General features: G+C 38.2%; 1 protein-coding gene across 2 annotated transcripts in view; it reads right to left on the bottom strand.

The window, feature by feature from the left end:
- Positions 1–27,364, bottom strand: part of STK4 (serine/threonine kinase 4) — a 99,907-nt gene that overhangs the window by 67,877 nt on the left and 4,666 nt on the right. Inside the window, exons 1-5 of one of the 2 annotated variants that reach the window (XM_007193359.3) lie at positions 27,200–27,325; positions 21,576–21,656; positions 15,429–15,557; positions 12,971–13,085; positions 2,872–3,036 (exon numbers count right to left, since the gene is read on the bottom strand). In XM_007193359.3, coding sequence (XP_007193421.3) covers positions 2,872–3,036; positions 12,971–13,085; positions 15,429–15,557; positions 21,576–21,656; positions 27,200–27,234 — 525 coding nt within the window. In that variant the 5' untranslated portion in view covers positions 27,235–27,325. Of the gene's footprint in view, positions 1–2,871; positions 3,037–12,970; positions 13,086–15,428; positions 15,558–21,575; positions 21,657–27,199; positions 27,326–27,364 lie in introns of those variants that run through there. The other variant, XM_057528653.1, reaches the window with a different exon arrangement.

The raw sequence follows: 27,364 nt of genomic DNA, 5'->3' as shown, positions 1-27,364 counted from the left end.
AGTTAAATATAGTAAATATCCATACAATGAAAAAAAAAGGACCTAGATACGCTTTTCTGACATGGAAAAAATGTACAAGACACATTGTGAAGCAAAAAACTTATGTTCAAAATTATATATAATACAGCCTTGTCTTTGTAAAAGAAAAACAATGAACAGAACAACAATAAAACACAACCAATAATAATAAACATTGTTGTTATATGGATAGCAAAAAAAATCTCCAAGTAATATACACCAAACTATTAACAAGAGTCATATCTAGAAGACAGAATTACGAAAGACTTTTACTTTCCATCCCGTATACTTTTGTAACACTCAGCTGGATTATGTGAGTGTGTATTACATGTGCAATCAGGAAATTTTAAAAAGAGAAGATTTTAAAAAGAGAAAATATGTGTGTACATATATATGTACATATATGATTTTCTTTTTTATAATATATATATATTTTATATAATATTATACTGTATATATATAGTCTTACTTTGGGGCTTAAATAATATATGAATATAGTACACATGGGCAAATAACTACTTGCATACTTTCCCAGAATAGCATGGCCCTAATGAAAGAGAACCTTTCTAGAATTCCTGTGTTTTAGGAAGAGAAGGATTTTAAACAGAACTAAATAGACAACAGGACTTCCCATCATCATCACCGATGTTCCTTCTAAAATGTCTATCGCTTAAGTTAGGTTATGCCAGTCAGGAGCAAACAACAGGTAATATTTTTCAATTGATCTCATTTGTCAGTCCTATGTAAAAAATTAACAAAGGAACTAACTTACTGCTTAAGTCATTTCCTTTGCTCTGAAACTTCAAATCTGCACCATTCAAGTGGTGATAGTCAATGTTGTTGTCAAGGATTATTTCCATTTAGAAATGGATATCTGGATAACTAAACATTTTTTGAACATTAAGAGTAATGAGTAGATACTAACCTAACTAGATCTGTATTACAAAGTTATATTAGTATAGTAGCATAGCAATGGAAAATATTAAGTCCAGAAACAGATTATGGTATACAAACACACACATACACAACTCTATATGTATATAAATGTATAATTTGAAGATATGATTAAAACGTCATTTTTAAATCAGCAAGCAAAGGATAGATTATGGGGGGAAAAAAGCACTGGGCAACTGTCTATTCATTTGTAAGATTCTACACTTAAATTCCTACCTTATGCTTTCACCAAAGTAAGTTCAAATAGGTTGAAAATTTAAATACAAAGAACAAAATCCAAGAAGTACTAAAGGAAAGTATAGATGAATAGCTATACAATGTTGAAGCAGAAAAGGACTTTTAAAGCATAACATCATGAAGATGGCAATATTTTCCAAATTGATTTACGATTCAACACAACCTCAACACAATTCAATTCAATCCCAACCAAAATCTCAATGACGTCCCAGTGTTTGTGCTTTTACTGTCATATCCAAAAAATCACTGCCAAGACCAATGCCAAGGAGCATTTTCCCTATGTTTTCTTCTAGGAGTTTTTGGGTTTCAGGCCTCATATTTAGGTTTTTAATCCATTTTGAGTTAATTTTTGTGAGTGGTGTAAGAAAGGGGTCCAGTTTCATCATTTTGCAAATGAATATCTAGTTTTCCCAAGATCATTTATTGGAGAGACCATCTTTTCCCACTGAGCATTCTTGGCTCTGTTGTCAAATATTAGTTGACCGTATAAACATGAGTTTATTTCTGGGCTCTTGATTCTGTTCCATTGGTCTATGTGTCTACTTTTATGCCAATACCATCCTGTTTTGATTACTTTAGCTTTGTAATAGAGTTTGCAATCAAGAAGTGTGAAACCTCCAGCTTTGTTCTCCTTTCTCAGGACAGCTTTGGCTATTTGGGGCCTTTTGTGGTCCCATATGAATTTTAAGATTGTTATTTTCTATTTCTGTGAAAAAAGTCTCAGTTACTAAATGCAATTGATATTTTAAATTGTGATATCTTTTACACAGCACCAGGAGAATTTTTTTTCAATTCGGTTTCCTTATTAAGATTATAATTTAGATAATACTGTTTAGTACTGTTTACTTATGTGCTAACAACAAAATCTTTGGAAGGGCCCACAAATCACAGTATGGAATAAGTTCCTGAGCTTTTTTTAAAATATCAAAGCAATTTTTGTGCTGTTGCAATACCTATGAAACTCCCTAACATGTTCCAGGCAGATTTAAAATTTTTAAAAATAAAACCTGTATATAATACCAGCTCTAAACAAACAAACAAACTATATATGTATATATTTTTCTACTACCCAAGAAAAATGACAGACAACATTGTTGTAAATTTTAGTATATATCTGTCCAGAACTCCTTCTATTTTTCTACACATATTTCACACATATTATCTGATTTTACAAAATCAGATAATTTTAGACTTCCTGTTTTAAAACAAGGTTTATTTCATTGCCATGCACTACTGAGGTAGGAGGAAAATCAAGAGTCTGTATTTTGGAACCAAATGAGGGGAGCGTTTTCAGTAAAGCCAACTGCCACCTGGAGGCTGAATGAGATGACATTCTGTCTTATTCAAGGAAAGCCATTTAGATTTAATTCTTCTTCCTTTTATAAATATGATGATGTAGCCCAGTAGAATGTAAACTTCTCCTCCATTATTTCCTGTTTTAGTTTTTATCTTTATCAAAGCTAAACAAAGTTAAACTATGGGACCTGAACTCCAGGAAAGGATCTAAAATAACCTACCAGCTCCTTTGTAACCTATTGGTACATTTTTAAAGTTTTTAAAATTCAATTATTTCAAGTATTATATTTTTAAATAAATAAATACAAGGAACTTCTTCTCAAGAAAGACCTGAAAGTTACCTACACAAGTAACATTTTTACTTACTGTAAGTTGACCTGCTACCCCAAAATCTGCAAGTTTGGCATGACCTTCTGTATTTAGCAAAATATTTCCTGCCTTGATATCTCGGTGTATTTTTCTCATAAAATGAAGGTATTCCAGTCCCTTAAGTGTTGACTGTAATATTGTAGCTATTTCATCTTCTGTTAACTGAAAAAAGAATGAGAAGTTAAAATTCTATTAGTTTACATCAGCACATTTGAAAAAGGAAAAAAAAAAAAAAGACCCAAACTCCTTTCCTAGAATATACGACCTTATTCAACGTGTGAACAGCATTTGACAGCTTATAATACCATCGCTATGCTCACCACTCCCAAAGTTATATTTCCAGCTCAGATCTCTCCCCAAATATCAGATTCATATATTTGCCCACACAACGCCTCCAAATGAATACCTAACAAGCATCATAAGCATAACATGCCAAAATCAAATTCTTTATTTTTACCACCACCCTATCCCTTTCTTTACCACCCACTCACCTACTCTACTCTTCCCACGGTCTTCTCTCTCTCAGTAAAAGGCAATTTCATTCTTCCAGTTGCTCTGGCCAAAAACCTTGAGGTCATCCTTGGCTCTTCTCTATCTTCAAAATATATGCAACTATATCCTCTGTAATCACCCAGATCCTAGCCACTATCATGCCCTGCCAGAACTATTCTAATAATCTCCTAACTGGTCTCATTGCTTCTGCCCTTGACCCTCTACATTGTATTTTCCACACAGCAGCCATAATGAACCGTTTAAAATGTAAGCCATATCTGCTCAAAATCATCCAGTGGCTTCCTAAGTCACTCAGAATTAAAGCCAGTCCTCACCAAGGCCTTACCTTATCTGGCTCCCAGCTACCTTCATCTTCTATCACCTTCTACCTTGCTCATCCTGTTTCAGCCACATAGGCTACCCTGTTATTCCTTGAACACTCTAAACACACTACCACTTCTGGGCCTTTTTATCTGCTGTTCTCTCTGCCTGCAGTGCCCTTCAACTAGATTTCTGGATGAGTTGGTCCCTTACTTCACTGTCTCTGCCCACATGTTGCCTCATCAGAAAATCAGAGAGGCCTTCGCTAGCTCCCTCCATTCCTAGATCATTCTCTATCCCCTTATCCTACTTATTGGTCATTGCAGCATTATCACCACCTGACATACTATACATTATCTGTATACCTATTTATGTGACGTCTTCCCTATTAGAAACATAAGCTCCATTTTAAAATGTCTTTGATTTGCTTACTATTGAATCCCTAGCACCAACAAAGCCACCTAGCACACCGTAGGTCCTGAAAAAATATTTGCTGAATGATGATGAGTAAACGGAAGCAAGAATGCGGGAGACTGACAGAATATCTGATCAGTGCCATGCTGACTTTGTGCTGATCCAACCCCAGTCCTAAACAAACTCAGTCAACAGACTCTCAATCAGTCCCCTTCTGACAAACAACTCATATTTAGAAGGGAATATGTTGTGGTGCAAAAATATGCAATTTGGGATTAGAAAGACCTAGTTTTTACTCTTGGCTCTACTTTCTAGTTCTGTGACTTCAGCAAGTTATCTAATGTCTCTTAGTCTCAGTTGCTCCATCTATAAAATAGGCAAATCACCTTTCTTCAAGATCGTCATGAAAATCAAATGATATAGTAAGGCATGTAAGAATCCATGTTGTTTAATAACTATTACAGAATCAAGCAATCAATCACCAAATATTTAATAAGCATCTATTATGAGCCAGGCACTATGCTAATAATATTAAAAATAACTAACAAATATTAAGCATTTCAACTATGCTACGCACTACTTTTATAATCTCACTTAATCCTTATAAAAATCGAATGAGGTAGGTACTATTATTATCATCATCGTTTTATAGATAATGAAGGTGAAGCACAGACAAGTAATTTGTGCCAAAGGTCACAGAGCTAATAAATGACAGAGCTTTCATTAAAATGCAAGCAAACACTATTGGCACAGTGGCAAGCAAGAGTTTGGGGTACCTTCTGTGGCCAAAGAACAAAGTTCATGACTTACTAACTCCTTATTCTAACCAGCTGAGCTAATCAGTTAAGGTAGCACTGCCCAACAGAAATATAATGTGAGCCACATACATAACTTCTAATTTTCTAGTAGCCACACATTAAAAAGAAAATGAAACAAGCAAAATTAATTTTGATTGTATATTTTACTTAACCATATTTATCCAAAAAATATTATCATTCCAATATACCAAAAAGTTAAAGATTTTCTATGTTCTTTTTTTGGTAATAATACTTCAAAATCTGGTATTTTATATTACAGCACATTTCAATTCAGACTAACCACATTTCAAGTCGTCAGTAACCACGGGGGCTAGCTATCAGGCTGGACAGTGCAGAGTTAAAACATTTTGCAAAATAATATGTAATAGTTAAAGATTAGCACTTAATAGTTAAAAATTACATGAATGTAATAAACTAATATTAAAACATCAAAAAACATCAAAAGCATCATTAAAATTAATTTTGGATTGTTTTAAAATACCTGAAACAAAATAACTTCATGCTGCATATAAGAAACCTTGGAACCCTATTTTTAATTCAATAAATTAATTATTGAAGATTTGGGACTTCTTAACATATATCTTACGTTAGGATATTACTCCTAGCTAAAGAACGTGGTATTTAATTAGACAAACACACTAACTCTGAATAATGTAAATTAAGAAAAGGATATAGTAGTATGGATAATCCAAGTTAAAACGGAGTTTTAAAACACTCCCACCTTATAATTTGTATAGCACCTCACAATTTACAAGGTATTTTCACAAAATTAAATTAATTTTCAAAATTCTGCATATACTTAAAATAGGTACTATTATGCCTATTTTTCGTATTAAAACAAAACAAAAAACTAAAGGCTAAGGAAGTCCCTGCTTCTACTCTTATCCATTCACAGTCCACACAGAAGTTATCTTTTTATTTTTTATATATTTATATTTTTATTTTATATTTTTAAAAATTTATTGGAGTATAGTTGATTTACAATGTTAATTTCTGCTGTACAGCAAAGTGATTTAGTTATACATATCCATACATTCTTTTTCATATTCTTTTCCATTATGGTTTAAACACAGGATATCAAATAAATTGGGTTGGCCAAAAAGTTCGTTCAGGTTTTTCCGTAACATCTTATGGAAGAACCCAACTGAGGAGATTGTTTCAAGATGGCGGAGTAGAAGGACGTGTGCTCACTCCCTCCAGCGAGAGCACCAGAATCAAAACTAACTGCTGAACAATCACTGACAGGAAGACACTGGAACTCACCAAAAAAGATACCCCACATCCAAAGACAAAGTAGAAGCCACAATGAGATGGTAGGAGGGGGGCAATCACAATAAAATCAAATCCCATAACTGCTGGGTGGGTGACTCACAAACTGGAGAACGCTTATACCACAGAAGTCCACCCACTGGAGTGAAGGTTCTGAGCCCCACATCCGGCTTCCCAACCTGGGGGTCCGGCAATGGGAGGAGTAATTCCTAGAGAGGCAGACTTTGAAGGCTAGCGGGATTTGATTGCAGGACTTCGACAGGACTGGGGTAAAAACAGACTCCACCCTTAGAGGGCACACACAAAGTAGTGTGTGCATCGGGACCCAGGGGAGGGAGCAGTGACCCCGTAGGAAACTGAACCAGACCTACCTGCTAGTGTTGGAGGGTCTCCTGCAGAGGTTGGGGGGTGGCTGTGTCACACTGTGAGGACAAGGACACTGGCAGCAGAAGTTCTGGGAAGTACTCCTTGGCATGAGCCCTCCCAGAGTCTGCCATCAGCTCCACCAAAGAGCCGAGTAGGCTCCAGTATTGGGTCACCTCAGGCCAAACAACCAATAGGGAGGGAACCCAGCCCCACCCATCAGCAGACAAGCAGATTAAAGTTTTACTGAGCTCTGCCCACCAGAGCAACAGCCAGCTCTACCCACCACCAGTCCCTCCCATCAGGAAACTTGCACAAGCCTCTTAGATAGCCTCATCCACCAGAGGGCAGACGGCAGAAGCAAGAAGAACTACAACCCTGCAGCCTGTGGAACAAAAGCCACATTCACAGAAAGATAAACAAGATGAAAAGGCAGAGGGCTATGTACCAGATGAAAGAACAAGATAAAACCCCAGAAAAACAACTAAATGAAGTGGAGATAGGCAACCTTCCAGAAAAAGAATTCAGAATAATGATAGTGAAGAGGATCCAGGACCTCGGAAAAAGAATGGAGGCAAAGATCGAGAAGATGCAAGAAATGTTTAACAAAGACCTAGAAGAATTAAAGAACAAACAAACAGAGATGAACAACACAATAACTGAAATGAAAAATACACTAGATGGAATCAATAGCAGAATAACTGAGGCAGAAGAACGGATAAGTGACCTGGAAGACAGAATGGTGGAATTCACTGCTACGGAACAGAATAAAGAAAAAAGAATGGAAAGAAATGAAGAGAGCCTAAGAGACCTCTGGGACGACACTAAATGCAACAACATTCGCATTATAGGGGTCCCAGAAGGAGAAGAGAGAGAGAAAGGACCAGAGAAAATATGTGAAGAGATTATAGTCGAAAACTTCCCTAACATGGGAAAGGAAATAGCCACCCAAGTCCAGGAAGCACAGAGAATCCCATACAGGATAAACACAAGGAGAAACACGCCAAGACACATAGTAATCACATAGCAATCAAATTGACAAAAATTAAAGAAAAAGAAAAATTATTGAAAGCAACAAGGGAAAAACGACAAATAACATACAAGGGAACTCCCATAAGGATAACAGCTGATTTCTCAGCAGAAACTCTACAAGCCAGAAGGGAGTGGCATGATATATTTAAAGTGATGAAAGGGAAGAACCTACAACCAAGATTACTCTACCTGGCAAGGATCTCATTCAGATTTGATGGAGAACTCAAAAGCTTTACAGACAAGCAAAAGCTAAGAGAATTAAAAAAAAAAAAAAAAAAAAAAGCTAGGAGAATTCAGCACCACCAAACCAGCTCTACAACAAATGCTAAAGGAACTTTTCTAAGTGGGAAACACAAGAGAAGAAAAGGACCTACAAAAACAAACCCATAACAATTAAGAAAATGGTTAATAGGAACATACATATCGATAATTACTTTAAACATAAATGGATTAAATGATCCAACCAAAAGACACAGCCTCGCTGAATGGATACAAAAACAAGACCCATATATATATGCTGTCTACAAGAGACCCACTTCAGACTTAGGGACACATACAGACTGAAAGTGAGGGGATGGAAAAAGATATTCCATGCAAATGGAAATCAAAAGAAAGCTGGAGTAGCAATACTCATATCAGATAAAATAGACTTTAAAATAAAGAATGTTACAAGAGACAAGGGATCAAGGGATCAATCCAAAAAGAAGATATAACAATTATAAATATATAAATATATATGCACCCAACATAGGAGCACCTCAATACATAAGGCAACTGCTAACAGCTATAAGAGAGGAAATCAACAGTAACACAATAATAGTGGGGGACTTCAACAGCTCACTTACACCAATGGACAGATCATCCAAACAGAAAATTAATAAGGAAACAGAAGCTTTAAATGACACAATAGACCAGATAGATTTAATTGATATTTATAGGACATTCCATCCAAAAACAGCAGATTACTCTTTCTTCTTAAGTGTGCATGGAACATTCTCCAGGATAGATCACATCTTGGGTCACAAATCAAGCCTCAGTAAATTTAAGAAAATTGAAATCATATCAAGCATCTTTTCTGACCACAACACTATGAGATTAGAAATCAATTACGGGGGAAAAAAATGTAACAAACACAAACACATGGAGGCTAAACAATACGTTACTAAATAACCAAGAGATCACTGAAGAAATCAAAGAGGAAATCAAAAAATACCTAGAGACAAATGACAATGAAAACACGATGATCCAAAACCTATGGATGCAGCAAAAGAAGTTTTAAGAGGGAAGTTTATAGCAATACAAGCCTACCTCAAGAAACAAAAAAAACTCAAATAAACAATCTAACCTTACACCTAAAGGAACCAGAGAAAGAACAACAAACAAACCCCAAAGTTACCAGAAGGAAAGAAATCATAAAGATCAGAAAGAGCAGAAATAAATGAAATAGAAACAAAGAAAACAATAGCAAAGATCAATAAAACTAAAAGCTGGTTCTTTGAGAAGATAAAGAAAATTGATAAACCATTAGCCAGACTCATCAAGAAAAAGAGGGAGAGGACTCAAATCAATAAAATCAGAAATGAAAAAGGAGAAGTTACAACAGACACTGCAGAAATACAAACCATCCTAAGAGACGACTACAAGCAACTTTATGCCAATAAAATGGACAATCTGGAAGAAATGGACAAATTCTTAGAAAGGTATAACCTTCCAAGACTGAACCAGGAAGAAACAGAAAATATGAACAGACCAATCACAAGTAATAAAATTGAAACTGTGATTAAAAATCTTCCAACAAACAGAAGTCCAGGACCAGATGGCTTCACAGGTGAATTCTATCAAACATTTAGAGAAGAGCTAACACCCATCCTTCACAAACTCTTCCAAAAAATTGCAAAGGAAGGAACACTCCCAAACGCATTCTATGAGGCCACCATCACCTTGATACCAAAACCAGATAAAGATACTACAAAAAAAGAAAATTACAGACCAATATCACTGATGAATATAGATGAAAAATCCTCTACAGAATACTAGCAAACAGAATCCAAGAACACATTAAAAGGATCATACACCATGATCAAGTGGGATTTATCCAGGGATGCAAGGATTCTTCAATATACGCAAATCAATCAATGTGATACACCATATTAACAAATTGAAGAAGAAAAACCATATGATCATCTCAATAGATGCAGAAAAAGCTTTTGATAAAATTCAACACCCATTTATGATAAAAACTCTCCAGAAAGTGGGCATAGAGGGAACCTACCTCAACATAATAAAGGCCGTATACGACAAACCCACAGCAAACATCATTCCTAATGGTGAAAAACTGAAAGCATTTCCTCTAAGATCAGGAACAAGACAAGGATGTCCACTCTTGCCACTATTATTCAACATAGTTTTAGAAGTCCTAGCCTCGGCAATCAGAGAAGAAAAAGAAACAAAAGGAATACAAATTGGAAAAGAAGGAGTAAAACTGTCACTGTTTGTAGATGACATGATACTATACATAGAGAATCCTAAATATGCCACCAGAAAACTACTAGAGCTAATCAATGCATGTGGTAAAGTTGCAGGATACAAAATTAATGCACAGAAATCTCTTGCATTCCTATACACAAATGATGAAAAATCTGAAAGAGAAATTAAGGAAACACTCCCATTTACCATTGCAACAAAAAGAATAAAATACCTAGGAATAAACCTACCTAGGGAGACAAAAGACCTGTATGCAGAAAACTATAAGACACTGATGAAAGAAATTAAAGATGATACAAACAGTCAGAGAGCTATACCATGTTCTTGGATTGGAAGAATCAATATTGTGAAAATGACTATACTACCCAAAGCAATCTACAGATTCAATGCAATCCCTATCAAATTACCAATGGCATTTTTTACAGAACTAGAACAAAAAATCTTAAAATTTGTATGGAGGCACAAAACACCCCAAATAGCCAAAGCGGTCTTGAGGGAAAAAAAACGGAGCTGGAGGAATCAGACTCCCTGACTTCAGATTATATTACAAAGCTACAGTAATCAAGACAATATGGTACTGGCACAAAAACAGAAATATAGATCAATGGAACAGGATAGAAAGCCCAGAGATAAACCCACACACCTATGGTCAATTAATCTATGACAAAGCAGGCAAGGATATACAATGGAGAAAAGACAGTCTCTTCAATAAGTGGTGCTGGGAAAACTGGACAGCTACATGTCAAAGAATGAAATTAGAACACTCCCTAACACCATACACAAAAATAAACTCAAAATGGATTAAAGACCTAAATGTAAGACCGGACACTATAAAATTCTTAGAGGAAAACATAGGAAGAACACTCTTTGACATAAATCACAGCAAGATCTTTTTTGATCCACCTCCTAGAGTAATGGAAAGAAAAACAAAAATAAACAAATGGGACCTAATGATACTTAAAAGCTTTTGCACAGCAAAGGAAACCATAAACAAGACCAAAAGACAACCCTCAGAATGGGAGAAAATATTTGCAAATGAATCAACGGACAAAGGATTAATCTCCAAAATATATAAACAGCTCATGCAGCTCAATATTAAAAAAACAAACAACCCGATCCAAAAATGTGCAGAAGACCTAAATAGACATTTCTCCAAAGAAGACATACAGATGGCCAAGAAGCACATGAAAAGCTGCTCAACATCACTCATTATTAGAGAAATGCAAATCAAAACTACAATGAGGTATCACCTCACACCAGTTAAAATGGGCATCATCAGAAAATCTACAAACGACAAATGCTGGAGAGGGTGTGGAGAAAAGGGAACCCTCTCGCACTGTTGGTGGGAATGTAAACTGATACAACCACTATGGAGAACAGTATGGAGGTTCTTTAAAAAACTAAAAATAGAATTACCATATGACCCAGCAATCCCACTGTTGGGCATATACCCAGAGAAAACCATAATTCAAAAAGACACAGGCACCCCAATGTTCACTGCGGCACTATTTACAATAGCCAGGTCATGGAAGCAACCTAAACGCCCATCGACAGACGAATGGATAAAGAAGATGTGGTACATATATACAATGGAATATTACTCAGCCATAAAAAGGAACGAAATTCGGTCATTTGTAGAGACGTGGATGGATCTAGAGACTGTCATACAGAGTAAGTCAGAAAGAGAAAAACAAATATCGTATACTAACGCATATATGTGGAACCTAGAAAAATGGTACAGATGAACCGGTCCGCAGGGCAGAAATAGATATACAGATGTAGAGAACAAACGTAGGACACCAAGTGGGGAAAGTGGCGGGGGTGGTGGTGGTGGGATGAATTGGAGATTGGGATTGACATATATACACTAATATGTATAAAATGGATAACTAATAACAACCTGCTGTATAAAAAAATAAATTAAATTAAATTTAAAAAAAAAACAAAAAAACACCCAACCAAACTTTTTGGCCAACCCAGTAGGACCTTGTTGTTTATAGAAGTTATCTTTTATATCAGATGGCTCACTCACTTGCTTAGAACCCAGCAACGGTTTCCTACTGTACATGGAAAAAAATCAAACTCATTATCACGGCCAATAATACACAACATAATCTAGCTCTGCCCCCCTGCCTCACCTCACCTCCTACAGCTTCCCCCTTACCTATTCCTCTCTAGTCATCTAGTGGCCTTCTCTCCAGCACTCAAACATGCCAAATTCATTCTACCTAGAATATTCTTTTAGAACTCATGGCTCCTTCTTGTCATTCACGTTTTACTTTAAATGTCGCCTCCCCGAGTGACATTTAAACGTTTCTCAGCCATTTCCTCGCAAGTAGCCCACCAAGCACTCACTATCACTTTATTGTCACTCCCTGCCTTCACAGCAGTTCTATCTGGTATTTATTCTCTGGTTACCATTAATTTGCTTTTTGTTGCCCTAATAGAAAATGCACTACCACGAGAGCATGGTCCTTGTCTTATTTACTACTGGATCCCAAAGGCCTAGACCAGTGTTCTAGAAATACTTACTGAATGAATAAACAAAGAGTTTAAGCAACTGAACCCAAACTAGAACCCATGACTCCTAGCTTTTCTCTCAGCAATCACAGTAACAGCAAATCATCTTTCACAGAGAGTTTCCTCTGATTAGGAGGACTTAGTGGAAGCTAATCTGTGAACACGCTGGGTAGAAGAAAACCCAACCAAATTTGAACACTCAGAACTCATTGCTTAACCAAGATTTGATAGTCATTTTTGTCCCCAGTTAGAAATAAGCAAAGCACTTCACTGGACTGGGTTGGTTGGTATCAAAACTGCCACATTTAAGCGACGTCAAAAAGCAGAGGGGGAAAGAACTATGGAAAGGGGGAAATACCTACCATTCCAGAAAGTAAACTTACCGTTTTATTTCGTAATCGAATGATATCAGACACAGAACCAGCCCCACAGTACTCCATCACAATCCACAAGTCTGTGTTCTTAAAATAACTGCCATAATATTTGACTACATGAGGGCTAGAGAGAGAGACAATACAAGTTAGTTGAACAGCCTTCAAACATCCCTATTAATTCATGCGTTAAACACATGAAAATTAATTTCTCAGCTCAAAAGATCAATTATTCATATTTAAGGTTAAAACATGCACCCGCTTGATGAGAATGTAAAATAGTACTCATTTCTGGAGGGCAATCATAGTAGGGCAAAAAATGTGTGGGTCCCTCAACACAGCATTTGTAAGTCTGCAATTCATCCTAAGAAAAGAATTACAGATATTCAAAAAGAAACAGGTAACAACATCACAGTACTGTGTATAAAAGTGAAAATTTAGATACCATCTAAATGTCTGACATTAGGGAGTTTCTTTAAGAGATAATGATATATCCGTTTAATGCAACAACCATGAATCCATGGAAAATGTTATAGAAGAATACTTGATAATACGAGACGATATTCTGTTTACCAAAAAACAAACAAACAAAAATGCAGGTTACATAATAGCAAGCATGGTGAAAAAGAGATATGGAAGGATATGTATACCAAGTAGTATTTAACAACGATTCTCCCTCCAAAGAGAAAAGTGGTTTCCTTTCTTTTTTTATTTGCATTTTTCCAAGAAGTCACATATACTTTGGAACAAGGAAAAAAATAAAATCACACTACAATCTACTGTAAAGGAAAAATATTCAGAATCAGACCTGAAAGTTTGGGTCTTGAGGACAGATTTCAGAAAAAAGTTAAAATCCCTTTAAAATGAAATAATTTGTCCTCTGAAGCTACCAGCTTTAGCTAGATCATTATCAGGGCTAAATAATATTGCATAACATAGTAAGGGAAGATGCTAAAACCAACTCAGCTGCATTAACTCTCAAAATTTCAAATGCCCCTTCATCCTTGGGAAACATGCCAATGACAAGGACAGCAGGAAAAAAAATACACACATACACAAAATGAATATTAATGAAGAAATGGATGAATAAACCTCTTAAGATACAGATCACCACACCTGCTCTCCCTTCCCTGAATTTCTATAGTATTTAATGCCTCTACAAGGCAATTACTGTCAGGTACTCACTGCTGGAGTATGTCCTATACAATCTTATACTGTCGACTAGATTCTCCTGTACATCTATAAGCCTGGCCTGTCCGATTAAAGTCTATAAACTCTAAGAGGACCAGCACTCTGCCCTGTATCTCTCTGTATTTCTTAGCACAGAGTAGGCTCTTTGAAATCCCTCATCTTTAATTAGAGACATTTGCACACTCTGTTTGGAACACAGCTCTTGCACAGTCTATCAAAAGTGGCAAAGTTCCAATTTGCCCACTGGAAAGAGCTCCTGTAATGTATCTTATGCAAGAGGCAAAGAAAAACTGCTACCTTACTCTGGTCCCTCCAATCAAGAAATAGGAGGGTTTTAGCCAGTACAGAGTAACCACAAAAGTATAAAGAAAAAAAGAAAGGGAGGGAGGGAGAAGAGAAGTGATTGCGTTCACAAGTCTACAAGACTTAAGGGCTCCTGGGCAAAATGCCTAGCAGGTAGCCCCACCTGCCTTAAGGTACAAGCTTTACAAACAGGAGGTACTGAGTTGATCTGCGGACCAAAAGAGCTTCAGAAGGATGAAGGCAGCCTCAAGGTGCAAGACTTTCTCATTCTCCTTTCAACTCCCCAGAGCTGCCACTGCCCTTCAGTTTGTGTTTCTCACCAATCTAAACTGAGGAAGCCTGCTCCACCACAGTGACCTCCCATGTTGTCATGGAGCTTCAGGGCAAACCACGTGCTTTTCTGTGGTCGCCTGCTGGCCCGACTTCCTGCTTGCAGCATTTGACAAATCTTAGTTCCTCAAAAATAAAATACTTAACTACTCTCAGCTGGAATCATTTCTTAAAATTGTGAAGGAAGGAACAGAACAGTAATACATAAATAAGTATTCTTTTTTTATAGGTCCATTTGCTATACTAAGGTTTCTGGAGCGAAAACCATTTGAATGATCTCTTCTTAGCTGTCTCTGTAGAAATGTTTTCTCAATAGGAAGTAAGAGAGATCATTATCAAAAAAAAAAAAAAAAAAGGCTAGCCAGCACCACCTTCTGCCTCTTTGCCTCTTCTTCCTAGTTTTGAAAAGGGCTAAACTGAAACAAAACAAAACAAAACAATGCAAAAATAGAAACTCTGAAAGTTTAGCTGCTGAAACACAAACTTTTTCATCATTTTTCTTTCTGTAAAGAACATTCGTAGTGATTCCACTAAACTCTTCCGTTTGCAAACTACCTAAGTAAATGCAATTCTAGGCGTCAAACTCTAAATTATCACAGCATGTTCGAAACCATGTTATCTCCAAAATAACACCAGATGCCTTTACCTGTCACATTGCTGCATTATAGAGATTTCTTTGATTATCTCCTGCAGGTCTGACTCCACAGGAACTTGCTTAATAGCAACAATCTGACCTGTCTCTTTATGAATAGCTTTGTACACGCTGCCATAGGACCTGTAATTGGGGGAAGGAGAACATTTACAAAGTCAAAGCAAAGCCAAGAGATGAAAAGTGGTAAAACACAAGCAACTCACCATTCTAATTTATATCCCTACATGCCCAAGACATATATACTTAGCTACACTTGCAAAATTGAGATAGCTAAAGTACTTCAGGGAAAAATTGTCCTTAAGAGAACTTACCACAAAATGGCATCTTAAAAACTTCACATTTAAATTTTACTGAATGTATTAGTAGGAAATAACAGTGATAATTACAGTATCTACCATGTCTGATGTCTACTAGAAATTGCATCATCTGAGGTTCATCCTTACAAAAAAGGGGGTCATGAAGGGCTCATCATCCCTATTTTACAGGCAAATGTGAAAAGGCTCAGAGAGGTTACATGACTTGCCCAAGGTCACATAAGTGATAAATAAGCGGTCAATCCAGGATATGAATCCAGGTCTGTCAGAAAACAAAGACTAGATTCTTTCCACATCTGTATTAGGGTACAAAAATGGGGGTCTTGGTTTTCTTGCACTCATTCTAATACCATGAGGTCTTTTAGTCCTTTCTCCTCTTACTTGCAATAATACTTAAAACATTAAGGAAACTAAAAATGTAAGCCTCTTAAATGCTAGTATCAGGTGAACAGAGCACATACAAATTCTTTTTGCCTTTTGCTCCATCTTCCCTTACGAGTTTATTATCAAGATAAAAGGTTATGTAGCTATTCAATTTGGGGGCTAAAAGAACAGTAGATTCAGAATCTAAAGACCCAGGATTGGAGTCCTACCACCACTACATATCAGCTCTCATTTACAGACATATTATTAACCTTGTGCCTCAATTTTCTCACCTGTAAAATGACAACAATACTACTACAAGACAATTGTGATGGTTAAATGAGATATCATCATCTTGCATAGATTATATTTTCACTGAAATTCTGGATGGCTGTCAGTGAAATAACGAGTAAATTGTCTTTCATATTTCCCAAACACACCTGTTTCTTCATACTGTCTTAGTGAAAAAAAAGATCATAACAGTGCCACCTAATACATCAAAGTAGCTGAGTGCTCTAACAAAATGATGCTCAAGGATTGTTTCAATGTGAAAGTCACAGAAAACTTTTTTTAAAAATCTATGTAGAGCACACAAAAAAAATTTCCATTCCATCAGAATCCCTTATATTGGCAAAACTAGTATAATAATACTTAAATGTTGCCTAAAACTTTTTTTTTTTGCCAGAGAAAGGCAACTGCTGACCATGTCTGCAAGATCCAACCACTGACCCTTCTTCCTTGATACGATAACCCTGATTTGTGAGGGTGGCAAATGCTTGGTCCCCGGGGATAAAGCATGGTGGTCCAAGCCAGTTGCAGGATTTCTATCCCCTTCTGCCAGTGACTGAACTAGTAGTAAGCATATGACCTAGTTCCAGCCAATGAAATTTAAGGGGAATTCTTCTGAAGGGTCTCTAGGAAAAACTTTCCTCCCTGGTAAGAGAGAAGCAAACTAGGTGGCCCATTTTCACCTGCCACTTCCTTTCCTGCTTTGGTTACTGTCACATGAGGCATGATGCTTGAAACTAACACGGCCATCTTGAGACTATGAGAATTACACAAACGCTAAACCATTATCAAGCCAGTTAGCCATTCTGGAATCTTTCACCCCCAGATTTTTTGCTACTTAGTTATTAAATGCTCTTATTGGTTAGCCACTGTTAGTTGGGTATTCTGTAACTTCATCCAAAGTTATTCTTGATACCCTAGGTCCCATACATGTGAAAAGGTCTTTATTTCACCCTCACTCTGGAACGAGTTTTTCTGGATATAGAATTCTTCTTTGACAATAGTTTCACTCAGCTCTTTTACTGTAGTTTTTCATCTTCTATTGCTGTAAAGAAGTCAGTTGTCATCAGGTTATCATTTTTCATGGGTAATCTCTCTTTCTGTAGCTTTTCAGATTTCTCTTTATCCTTAATATTCTGTAATTTTACTATAACTAGAAATCGATTTATTTGGCACTTCATAAGCTTCTTCAATCTGAAGGCTTTACTCAAGTCTGGAAAATTCTTAGTATTATCTCTTTATTTCCTCTCTGTAACTTCTAATCTCCTTCTAGAGTTCCTATTGGACCTCCTCAATCCATGCTGTCTTCCTAGTTTCCAACAGTACATTTTTGTCCTGCATTCTGTGATCAGTCTCACTTCTAGCTTTCAATTCACAAATTCTCTCTTCAGCTTGTCTAGTTGACTGTTTATCCAATTTATTGGGCTCTAGAACTTCAACTATTGTAGTTTTCATTGTCAAGATTCCCAACTTTTTCTTTTTCATGGGGTTGTTCATGTTAATAATCTCGTGTTCTCCTTTTAAGGATGTTATTCCCTCCTTTTACCTTTTTGAAAATCGTAAACAAACGTTAAATCCTGTTTCAGATGGCTCCATTATTCCTATTTCCTTGGGTGGGAGTTCTCCCACTTGTTAGGTCTGTTGATTATCTCACGGCACTGGATTTCCTTGTATGGGTTTCCTTTTATTTTGAATGATTCTTCTCTACACAGTGCTCACTGTCATGAGTGTTTCATGATGTCAGGATGGTTTCACGGTTCCCCCAGCTCAGTCATCTAGGCTGTACAATTTAAACCAGGTCTTGCACTAGGATTTAGGGTTTTCGCCCCTCAAGACGCCATACCTGAATACAGTCCAGGCCCAGTTCCTATAGTCAGACCAGTCCCTCTGCTTTTTCCCCAGGCCACAGGCAAATGATACCACAACTTCATACAGGAAGCCCGTCTACAATCTCCCGACAAGGACAAGGCATACTTTACTCTCCTCTTACTACGACAGTTATCTTTTCTATCCCTGGTCTATAGCTGGCTATGTATCCTTATATTTAAAAAAATAATTTTCATTTATTATTCTTACATATTTGAAATGGAAAGGAGAGGTTCCTACGTGCACTTACTCAGCAGTCTTGACCAGCACACCCTCCACACCTCACTATGCTATCTTGACAGCCAAGAAAACTCCAAGAGCTCATAGGAACAATTAAGATCACACTTACAGTACAGAGGATTTAGAAGGCTTCAGCCGTCATGCTCCCTTATAGGCAAGTCCCTTAAGACCTAATTCCCTACAACAAAAACTACAGTGATTCAATGAATTTTAACTGGCAGAGAACAAAGATGGTGGGGATGGAGGTGCTTCACACAAGCTATGCAAGGCAAGGGTCAATGCAGAAACATAGAAATTATACAGTATTTGAGGCCAAATTAACCAGGCATAAGTCTTAATACCACTCACTAGCTATGAAACCATGGGCAAGATGTTTTTGTTATTATCCTATGATTAAAAACTTAAATGAGTCAATGTGTAAAACTTTAAGTATAAGAGAAAAAAAAAAGGCGCTAGGCTCTAATTCAAAACACTTTCCAAGTGCTATCCATCCATCCTGGTCTGGAGCTTTGGCTCTGCTCTGCCACAGATCCACATGATTTCCTCAAAATGCAGAATAGCTGCAGCCTTGGGAATCCGATACAATCTTTTAGCCAGAGCTCATTTCACAAAGCCCATGTCAGTGAGAGTTCACAATCCATTCATTTTCCAGAACTATTTAGGGATGGCATGGCCATTTGTGTTTAGGAAGGAAGCACAGTTTGGGTTTTCCTTTGGGATTTTGCTCATTAAATGAAGCTTGTTCAGGCTCATTCAGTCGGGATGACAGAAATCCAAGCACTTGTGGTATCATTTAAAAAAACAATATGATGATAACATGGGAAGATCTGAAGTTTTAATTGTTTTCTCTCTGGTGATGTCTTTACAGGGAAATTTCCAAGGTCCTTAATGAAGACATCCATAGATCTAAAACATAATTTAAAATAATCATAATTAGCTTATTTCTCCTTATTTTACATTCCTGATCACTCTCTGTCTACAGTATTCTTTTGACATTCCTCACAACCAAACAACCCAAACAGAGCTCCCTTCAAGAACACCTAAATATACTTTAAGACTTAAGACTTAACTTTGTCATGATAAGATCTGAAAAAATGCTTCAACTGATATATTTAAAAATAAAATAATAATAGTTGCCATTTAACGAGGTCTTATTAGGTGACAAGCCCTGTACTAAGTACTTCAGTCCCATCTCATGAAACACTCAACATAACCCTATGAGGGAGATGCAAATATCCCCACTTTATAGTTGAGGCTTGCGAAGGTTCAAAATATTCAGCAACTTGCTCGAGCTCACTTGTTTATTATGACTAATAAACAGTAGAGCAAGTTTTAACCCAGATATGTCTAACTTCAGAGTCTAGGTTCTTACAACTGTAATATACTTTCATTAAAAATGAAAGAAACAAGTTAGTTACATACATAAGTCAACTATGCCTACCACTCTTGATCTTATTCTAAGTATAACCTGTGAGCATGGTTAGATTAAGGGCCTTTGACTCATTGCCTTGAGGAAATACCAAGGATATCAAGTTAGAGCCGAAAATGGCAGGCAAGAGACATAGAAGGACTGGGTTTCTCCCCCTCATACCTTTAACAATGCCAAGTCAAATTGTGGTTTCAGATTCATCGTGTACTTGTCTTTTAGCAGCGCAGCTGGTGTCATCTTTTACTTCCCTTCTCTGCTTGATTTCTTGCTTGATTCCAAAGAGTATTTTTCCAACTTACAAAAAGATGATGACTAATGTTTTTCACAAGGAGGTAATCCATGAAAACCTATTCCATGTAATCCAGGATTGGGTTTAACATTGCATATCTATATTAGGCATAAATAACACTAAACTCCAAAATAATCTAATGACATATAAAAGCTGATTTTAAAGAACAGACATTAATTTGACATTTTCATAAGTTAACATTTCAGGTCTTCTCTTGAACCAGAAGTACTCCCAAGAGATTTTACAAAATTACACAAACACACACCCACACGTTTATTTGCTTATATATGCATAAACTACCTCTGAAGAACACATAAAAAACTGCTATACTGGTTGCTTCTGGGTGGCTGAGAGATAGAGACAGGAGGCAAATTTTTTTCATTGTAACACTTTTACACTTTTTAAATTCTGAATCATGTGACTTGATTACCTATTCAAAAATGAACAACAAAAACTTAAGAAAGGGTGTCTCTAATATTTTAATGTCTTGGTCCTTAAGAAAAAGAAATAAACATACAAAGATTAAAAGTATCAATATATGCAAAAGTATAAAAACTTATGATATAACCTTTATTGTATCAGGAAAGCCAATGACGGCCACTATCTATTACCAAATATCATTTCACCAGTATTTTATAAACTCATTCACAATCTGTGTTTCAAGAAGTCCTCTGGTTCCCAATCTGTAATTCTGGATCTCTTAGGAAAGATGTAAAGGTAGTGACAGTCCTTGACTTATTTACTGTATTTCCCAAAGCTGCATTAACTATTGATAAAATGCTGAATTCCATTTTTTGGGGGGGTTTTGGGGTTTTTTTGCTGCTCCCCGTGGCATGAAGGATCTTAGTTCCCTGACCAGGGATGGAACTCGTGCCCCCTGCAGTGGAAGTGTGGAGCCTTAACCACTGGACCGCCAGGGAAGTCCCTCCATTGTTTTTTTCATGAAACAAGTTATTGCATATCTCTCAGAAGCTATGAACAGAAAATTAAAATATGTCTGATTAATTAAAAAATTTTAAATGAAGTAAAAACTAATTAGTGTTATCTGTTAAATAGATAAGATCATGCAAACCACAGATTTTACAAGAGAGAAAACAATAGATGTCCATGGTGTTGAAAAGACCAGGAATCACTATATCTGTCTACAGAACTGATTGGGGGAAGAGGGAAAGGGCATTTCAAGCATTAAATTTACCTCCTACACTACCCAGAGCAGTGGTGATATGCAACATTCCCCTTTCTTTTCCTTAGTTTTCCAAATTATTGCCACGAGAAAGGTTCACATCCTTCTGGTGTCGGGGCAGGAAAAAGACTGGGACCTACTCGTCCACCTACATTTTCTGTGTACTCACCCTTCTCCAAGTTTCTCTAAGACATCAAACACTTCTTCTGGTTGTTTAGTTAAACTATCTTCATCTAACTTTTTCAGCTGCCTGTGGATGAAGAAATTGAAACATAAAATACATTTTACTTGCTAGCAACTAGAATACAAAATGCATTATTTATTTTACAATTAGCATCTTAGGAATTTCTTTACAAAGTCTTCACTGGTAAATGACAATAAAGGCAAGCTAAGAGACCTCTAAGGGAAGCTGAAGGGCTGGTCTATGGACATGTTACACATGTCCTTGGTCACCCTGAACAGCAGAATCAGGACCAGAGGGTGAAGAGCTACCAAGAGGCTGACTTCAGTTCCACAGGAGTAAGAATTTTCTAACAATAAAAGTTGTTACGAAATGGTTTAGACTGCCTTAAGAAGTCCCTAGATTCCCACCACTGGAGCATCTAAACAGTAAATGAGTCCTCATGTGGCTGAAATGTTATAGAGTGGATTTAAGTATTAGCTATAACCTTCAGAATCCATTTAAATCTTGAGATTCCATGAATTAAGATGGCATAACTCTCTGTTCAGAAAAGACGTTTAATGCAAGCTTAGCTATGAACTGAAACATGGTCTTAGACTAGAGGCCAAGGAAGACATAGAAGAGTCTTGCTCTCCATTAGCAAGACTTTGGTACTTCTGTCGAAACACGTGGATTCTGTAGGTATCACAGAAACAGAAAGTGGAGAGTATACACTCAGACGTGACCAAAAGTAAAAAATAACCAGGCAGCTGGGAGTTTCAGATAGTCTCACCAAGACTCTCTGATGGGCAGTTGTATACCTGACTATTCCCCGAAATCAAAGATAGGTGCTGCTCACAACTTCCAGATAATTTGGATTTTTCTGACTATGACAAACATGGGAGGTTAAATTAAGAGTAGGGTTTTTAAAAAAAAAACTCTGAGACCTCTGAAAATTATTAACAGGCTTAAAGGAGGAGTTTGCTAAGGACTATTTGCGTGTGTGGGTTCTACACAATGGTTTCCTGAAACTACAAAGGACAACAAAGAAAGGAGAGCTCAGGAAATGGTGAAATATGGAAGTAGTCCACCGAAAATTTCTTTGTAAAGAAAAATGTTTAAACTAGGTGGACAATACCAATTTTTACAGGAAAAGACTTGAACAAAAAAAATACACATACACACACATACACATAAATGTGTACCTTCCTAGATATAGTGGCAAAACCATGAAAGAAGCCAAAAAAGAGAAAAAAAAAAAAAAACCCCATACACCTGAACACATCAAGTGTATCCACCAATAAACGCTGATCTCAAAAAGACAATCTTAACAGGATTTTACAAATGTCAAAGACTAGAGAAATGGAGAACTGCTCCAAGTCAGTAACTGTCATAACTTGAAAATTAACAAACATGACCACACCGACCTTTGAAAATCAAAAGGTCCGAAGAATTAAATTCCAATGACATCACAAAAACTCCCAGTTTCAAAACAAGAAGGACTGAAGTGAAACTCCTCTTCAATGTCAGAAGTGAAATTTCTATGAACTCAGAAATTAGAATGAACATCTCATAACCCGGGGGAGGGGGGGTGAAGCATTGAATTTATAACTGTTTAAACAATGGGCAATACCTCATTGCTCAAGTATAATTACAGTTTTATAAACAGTTCATATAAAGGAAGATCAAATGTGTTCCTTTGAAGTGGTGACTTCGTGGTTTACAAAAAGCAAAACTCACTATTTCAACTATTACAGAGAACACAGCATAACAAAGGAAACGGCCACTGCCATGAGAGACAGCTGCAGGCCTCTGATAATACTGTGACAGACAAACTTTATATGAGTGCTCAGATACTTCTTTAAAACAATCTAAGTGGGGTTTTTGTTTGGTTTGGGTCCAGTCTTAAGGGATCTTTTTATCTCTGGTGCCTGAACCCAGAGGTGGTCAATAAGAACATTTGTTAAATGGATTAATGAATGCAATGATGAGAATCATAAACCTTTCTCAGCAATCCTTGTGAGGTTTCAAAACTAAAAAGAATTTCACCCTGAAAAAGTATTACTGTGTTATCAACAAATAAGATTTCTATGGAAAATCTTTTGATAAGGGACTCAATGCTATTTTTGACATGAGTCTTCATGGAAGAAGCATTATAACCAAGCAGCCCAACTCTGATGATTCAGCCCTCTCAGCTGTACTTCCCCAGGTCCTAGGTAGTTTCACTGCTTGCTCATAACTCAACAGGCCTGGCCAACACAGCCTCCATGGATCCAACACAGGGGGATGCTCCGCTCCTAAGTCAGATGGCCACGTGGACGGCCAGCATCTCAGAAATGTACTCTACACATTCCACCACACTATTTGTATCTAATGGCAACTCACTTTTTAAAATCATAAACTCCTACATAAACTGTCAACTTTAATCTATCGTCATTCACTTAGTCACACACAAATGTCAAACTCAAGAACACAGAGAGCACTTCCTGCATTGGGACTGCTTTCCCTTGTTGGAAACACATGCCATCTGAATCTCTGAAAAGACACCTGTATCTTTCAAAACACAAATAAGGGTGTTTATGAAGGAGTTACTCACCGGTCTGGCTAATTCCCAAACCTCTTTCTCCCACCTTAGAACTCTTGTAAGGTCCATTTTATTTATATATACCTATCCCTCTTTCCACACAGAAGTTGTTATGGGTTACAACAAATATATAAGATAAATGGATGAAATTTTTTAATGAAAATAAAATTAATGTGTTTCCCTCTCCCAACCCCCTCAAATTCATGTTAAAGTCCTAACCCCCAGTACCTCAGAATGTGACTGTATTTAGAGATAGGGCCTTTAAAGAGGTAATTAAGGTAAAAATGAGGTCATATGGGTGGGCCCTAATCCAACATGACTGGTGTCCTCCTAAGAGGAGATAAGGACAGGTACAGAGGAAATACCATGTGAAGAGAGGTCTCAACAGAAACAACCCTGCTGATGGCTTGATCTCAGACTTCTAGCCTCCAGAACTGTGAGGAAATAAATTTCTGTTGGTTAAGTCGCCCAGTCTGTGAAACTGACACAGCAGGCCTAACGAACTGATATAAATGATAATAAAGTTAATTGGCTGCAAGTCCAGCAGTTCACTAGCTATGGTGAGCAGGAAAGCACCAGTCATTCAAGTATTCAGCCCTCCTGGACAATTTTTTTTGAAATACTGACCCGCAAGTGTTTACTAATACTCCACTTATTTAATCTCAGTGATGTTGAAGATGGTTGAGAATCACACTGTAAGGTTAGAAAAGCTTGGAGCAACCTTATAGGTGTTACAGAGCACTTGCCCTCTTCATGAGAGGAGTTGTACTCCTGTATGTTGATTAAAAATTATGCATAATTTGAAAAAGAAAAAAAAAAGAATTCAGCCCTGCAATGCTTTTCTCTTGCACATACAATAAAATTTTTAAAATCCAAAAGGTCCAGGAAATGAGTGCGTCAAAAACCAAAAAGGTTTACTCTTTTGCCCAAGATTATACAGCACAAGGCAAAAGCAGAAACAAAATGCAGATTCCTAATTCTCTTTTCAATTAAACCAGGGCCTCAGGGAAAGAACGAACACATTTTAGAAGGATTTATAATCAGTGCCCATTTATAATTGGATCTATGGTGCTATAGCATATATCTGCTAACATACACAAGGTCGTGTGAAACAGGGGTACTCCCAGAAAGGCATCAGGGTGAGGCAGCCAAGAGCATGGACTCTGGACCAGACTACTTGGATTAAAATCCCAGCTCTGGGGCTTCCCTGGTGGCGCAGTGGTTAATCCCGCCTGCCAATGCAGGGGACATGGGTTCGAGCCCTGGTCCGGGAAGATCCCACATGCCATGGAGCAACTAAGCCCGTGTGCCACAACTACTGAGCCTGCGCTCTAGAGCCTGAGTGCCCCAACTACTGAAGCCCGCGTGCCTAGATTCCATGCTCCACAACAAGAGAAGCTACCGCAACGAGAAACCCGCACACCACAACAAAGAGTATCCCCCGCTCGCCGCAACTAGAGAAAGCCAGTGCGCAGCAACAAAGACCCAACTCAGCCAAAAATTAATTAATTAATTAATTAATTTAAAAAGAAACCTCAGCTCTGTCACTTAGTAACTGCGGGACTTTTGGCTGATCACTAACCTCTCTGGGTCTCAGTTTCATCACCTGTAAAATAGAGATACAGGTGATGGGATTGTTGTGGGGGTCAAATGAGTCAACAATAAGTTGAACCATGTGAAACTTCTATTTTTATAGATTAAAAATGGTCAAATATCAGCAAATTCATATGGTTCAACAAGAGACATGGAAAGCACTGAGAATAGTATCTGGCACCCAGTAAGTGCTAGATGAGTGCAATAATGATTTTATTTCAGACTCAGCACACTACAGTAGGGTGAGCTGAGTCCATCCCAACCAGCTATTTGCCTTCTGCAGTGTTTGCGCCCTTCAAACAAAGCCAAGGGCGCAGCCCAGGCTGTCGTTCCCTTCCCTTCACCTCTCCACTGCCCCGAATTCCCACACACTGAACACTTCCTACTTTAGAGCTCATTCTGCTCCAGGAAGTCAGAGGTCTCTGTGAAACTGAAGCGAACTGCACTGGCACCTCAGTCTCTACTCTCGATTTTTCTCCAGATGTGGCAGAGTGAGAGAAGACCCTGGTGTCCACAGAGCAAATCACTGATACAAGTGCAACCAACTCAGGGGATTAGACTTTCCAGGATCAGCCACCCCCCAGATCTTGACTTAAAACAATTTCCAGGGAGAAGTAGGATTTGGAGCTGATATAAAACAATACAGACCTGAAAAGGGCACAGTCTGGCCACGTCCAGTGACCCAGACCTAGAGCAAAGAAGTCAACATACAGGACTGTGTCTCAACTCTTCTGGGCCTCAATTTGCCCATCCTGAAAATGGTCTCTTATTTCCCTCTCTACCTCCCAGGGTTGGATATGAGGAAAATTTGGAGGACCCTGGATATCAGGGATGAAAGGTGTCATCATCTAGAGTGGGGACACTACCAAAATCATCTTCTTACATGCTGTCCTCCACGAAGCCTCCCTTGCCAGACCGTCCACCTACCTTGAAACATCTTCAGCCTCAGGCGCAAGGCTTTTCCCCTCAGCAGATCCTCCCCACTGCACCCCTCGGGTGGGACTCCCTCCCTTAGAAAGTCTGCCCAGCTCTCCTCTCTGCTAGTTCCCGACCCATCCCTTAGCCAGACCCCTCGTAGGTTCTCATCCGGCTTCAGCATGCTCCCTACCTCAGTGGGTCCCTTCTAGGACAGTCCTCACCCAGTGGCCCCCGCCCTCGGCAGGTGCTCTCCCTAACTTGTCCCCACGTTCGTCAGCAGCTGCTCCCCCCACCTGTCTCCCACTTCCGCCAGTATGTCCCCCCACCCCAGCAAGCGATCTCTCTAACCCGCCCCACGTTTATCCCCCTCGGCCGGACCCCCACCAGCCAGAGGTCCCCCATTCACCAGGTGCCCCATCAGCCGGATCGCCCCGCAGGTCCGTCCCCTCTGGGGGCTCGCACACCAGTGTCTCCCCTCCGCCAGTTCCCGCCTTTCCCTCCCCCTCCACCCCCTTCCTCTTGGCCAGCAGCCCCTCACCGGCGCGGCGGGTTCCTGAGCTGCACCGTCTCCATGGCGCTGCCGGCAGCCGCCCAGACCCGCTCACTGCTCCATCCTCCCCCGGGACCTCCAGGATCCCGCCCCGCAGACCCTCCCACACTTCCGCTTTCCGCCCCTACCGGAAGCGGCGCGCGGGGCGGGAGC

The sequence above is a fragment of the Balaenoptera acutorostrata genome, chromosome 15 (assembly GCF_949987535.1).
Source record: "Balaenoptera acutorostrata chromosome 15, mBalAcu1.1, whole genome shotgun sequence".
Classification (NCBI taxonomy): domain Eukaryota; kingdom Metazoa; phylum Chordata; class Mammalia; order Artiodactyla; family Balaenopteridae; genus Balaenoptera; species Balaenoptera acutorostrata.
This window is presented reverse-complemented; position numbering and strand designations above follow the sequence as displayed.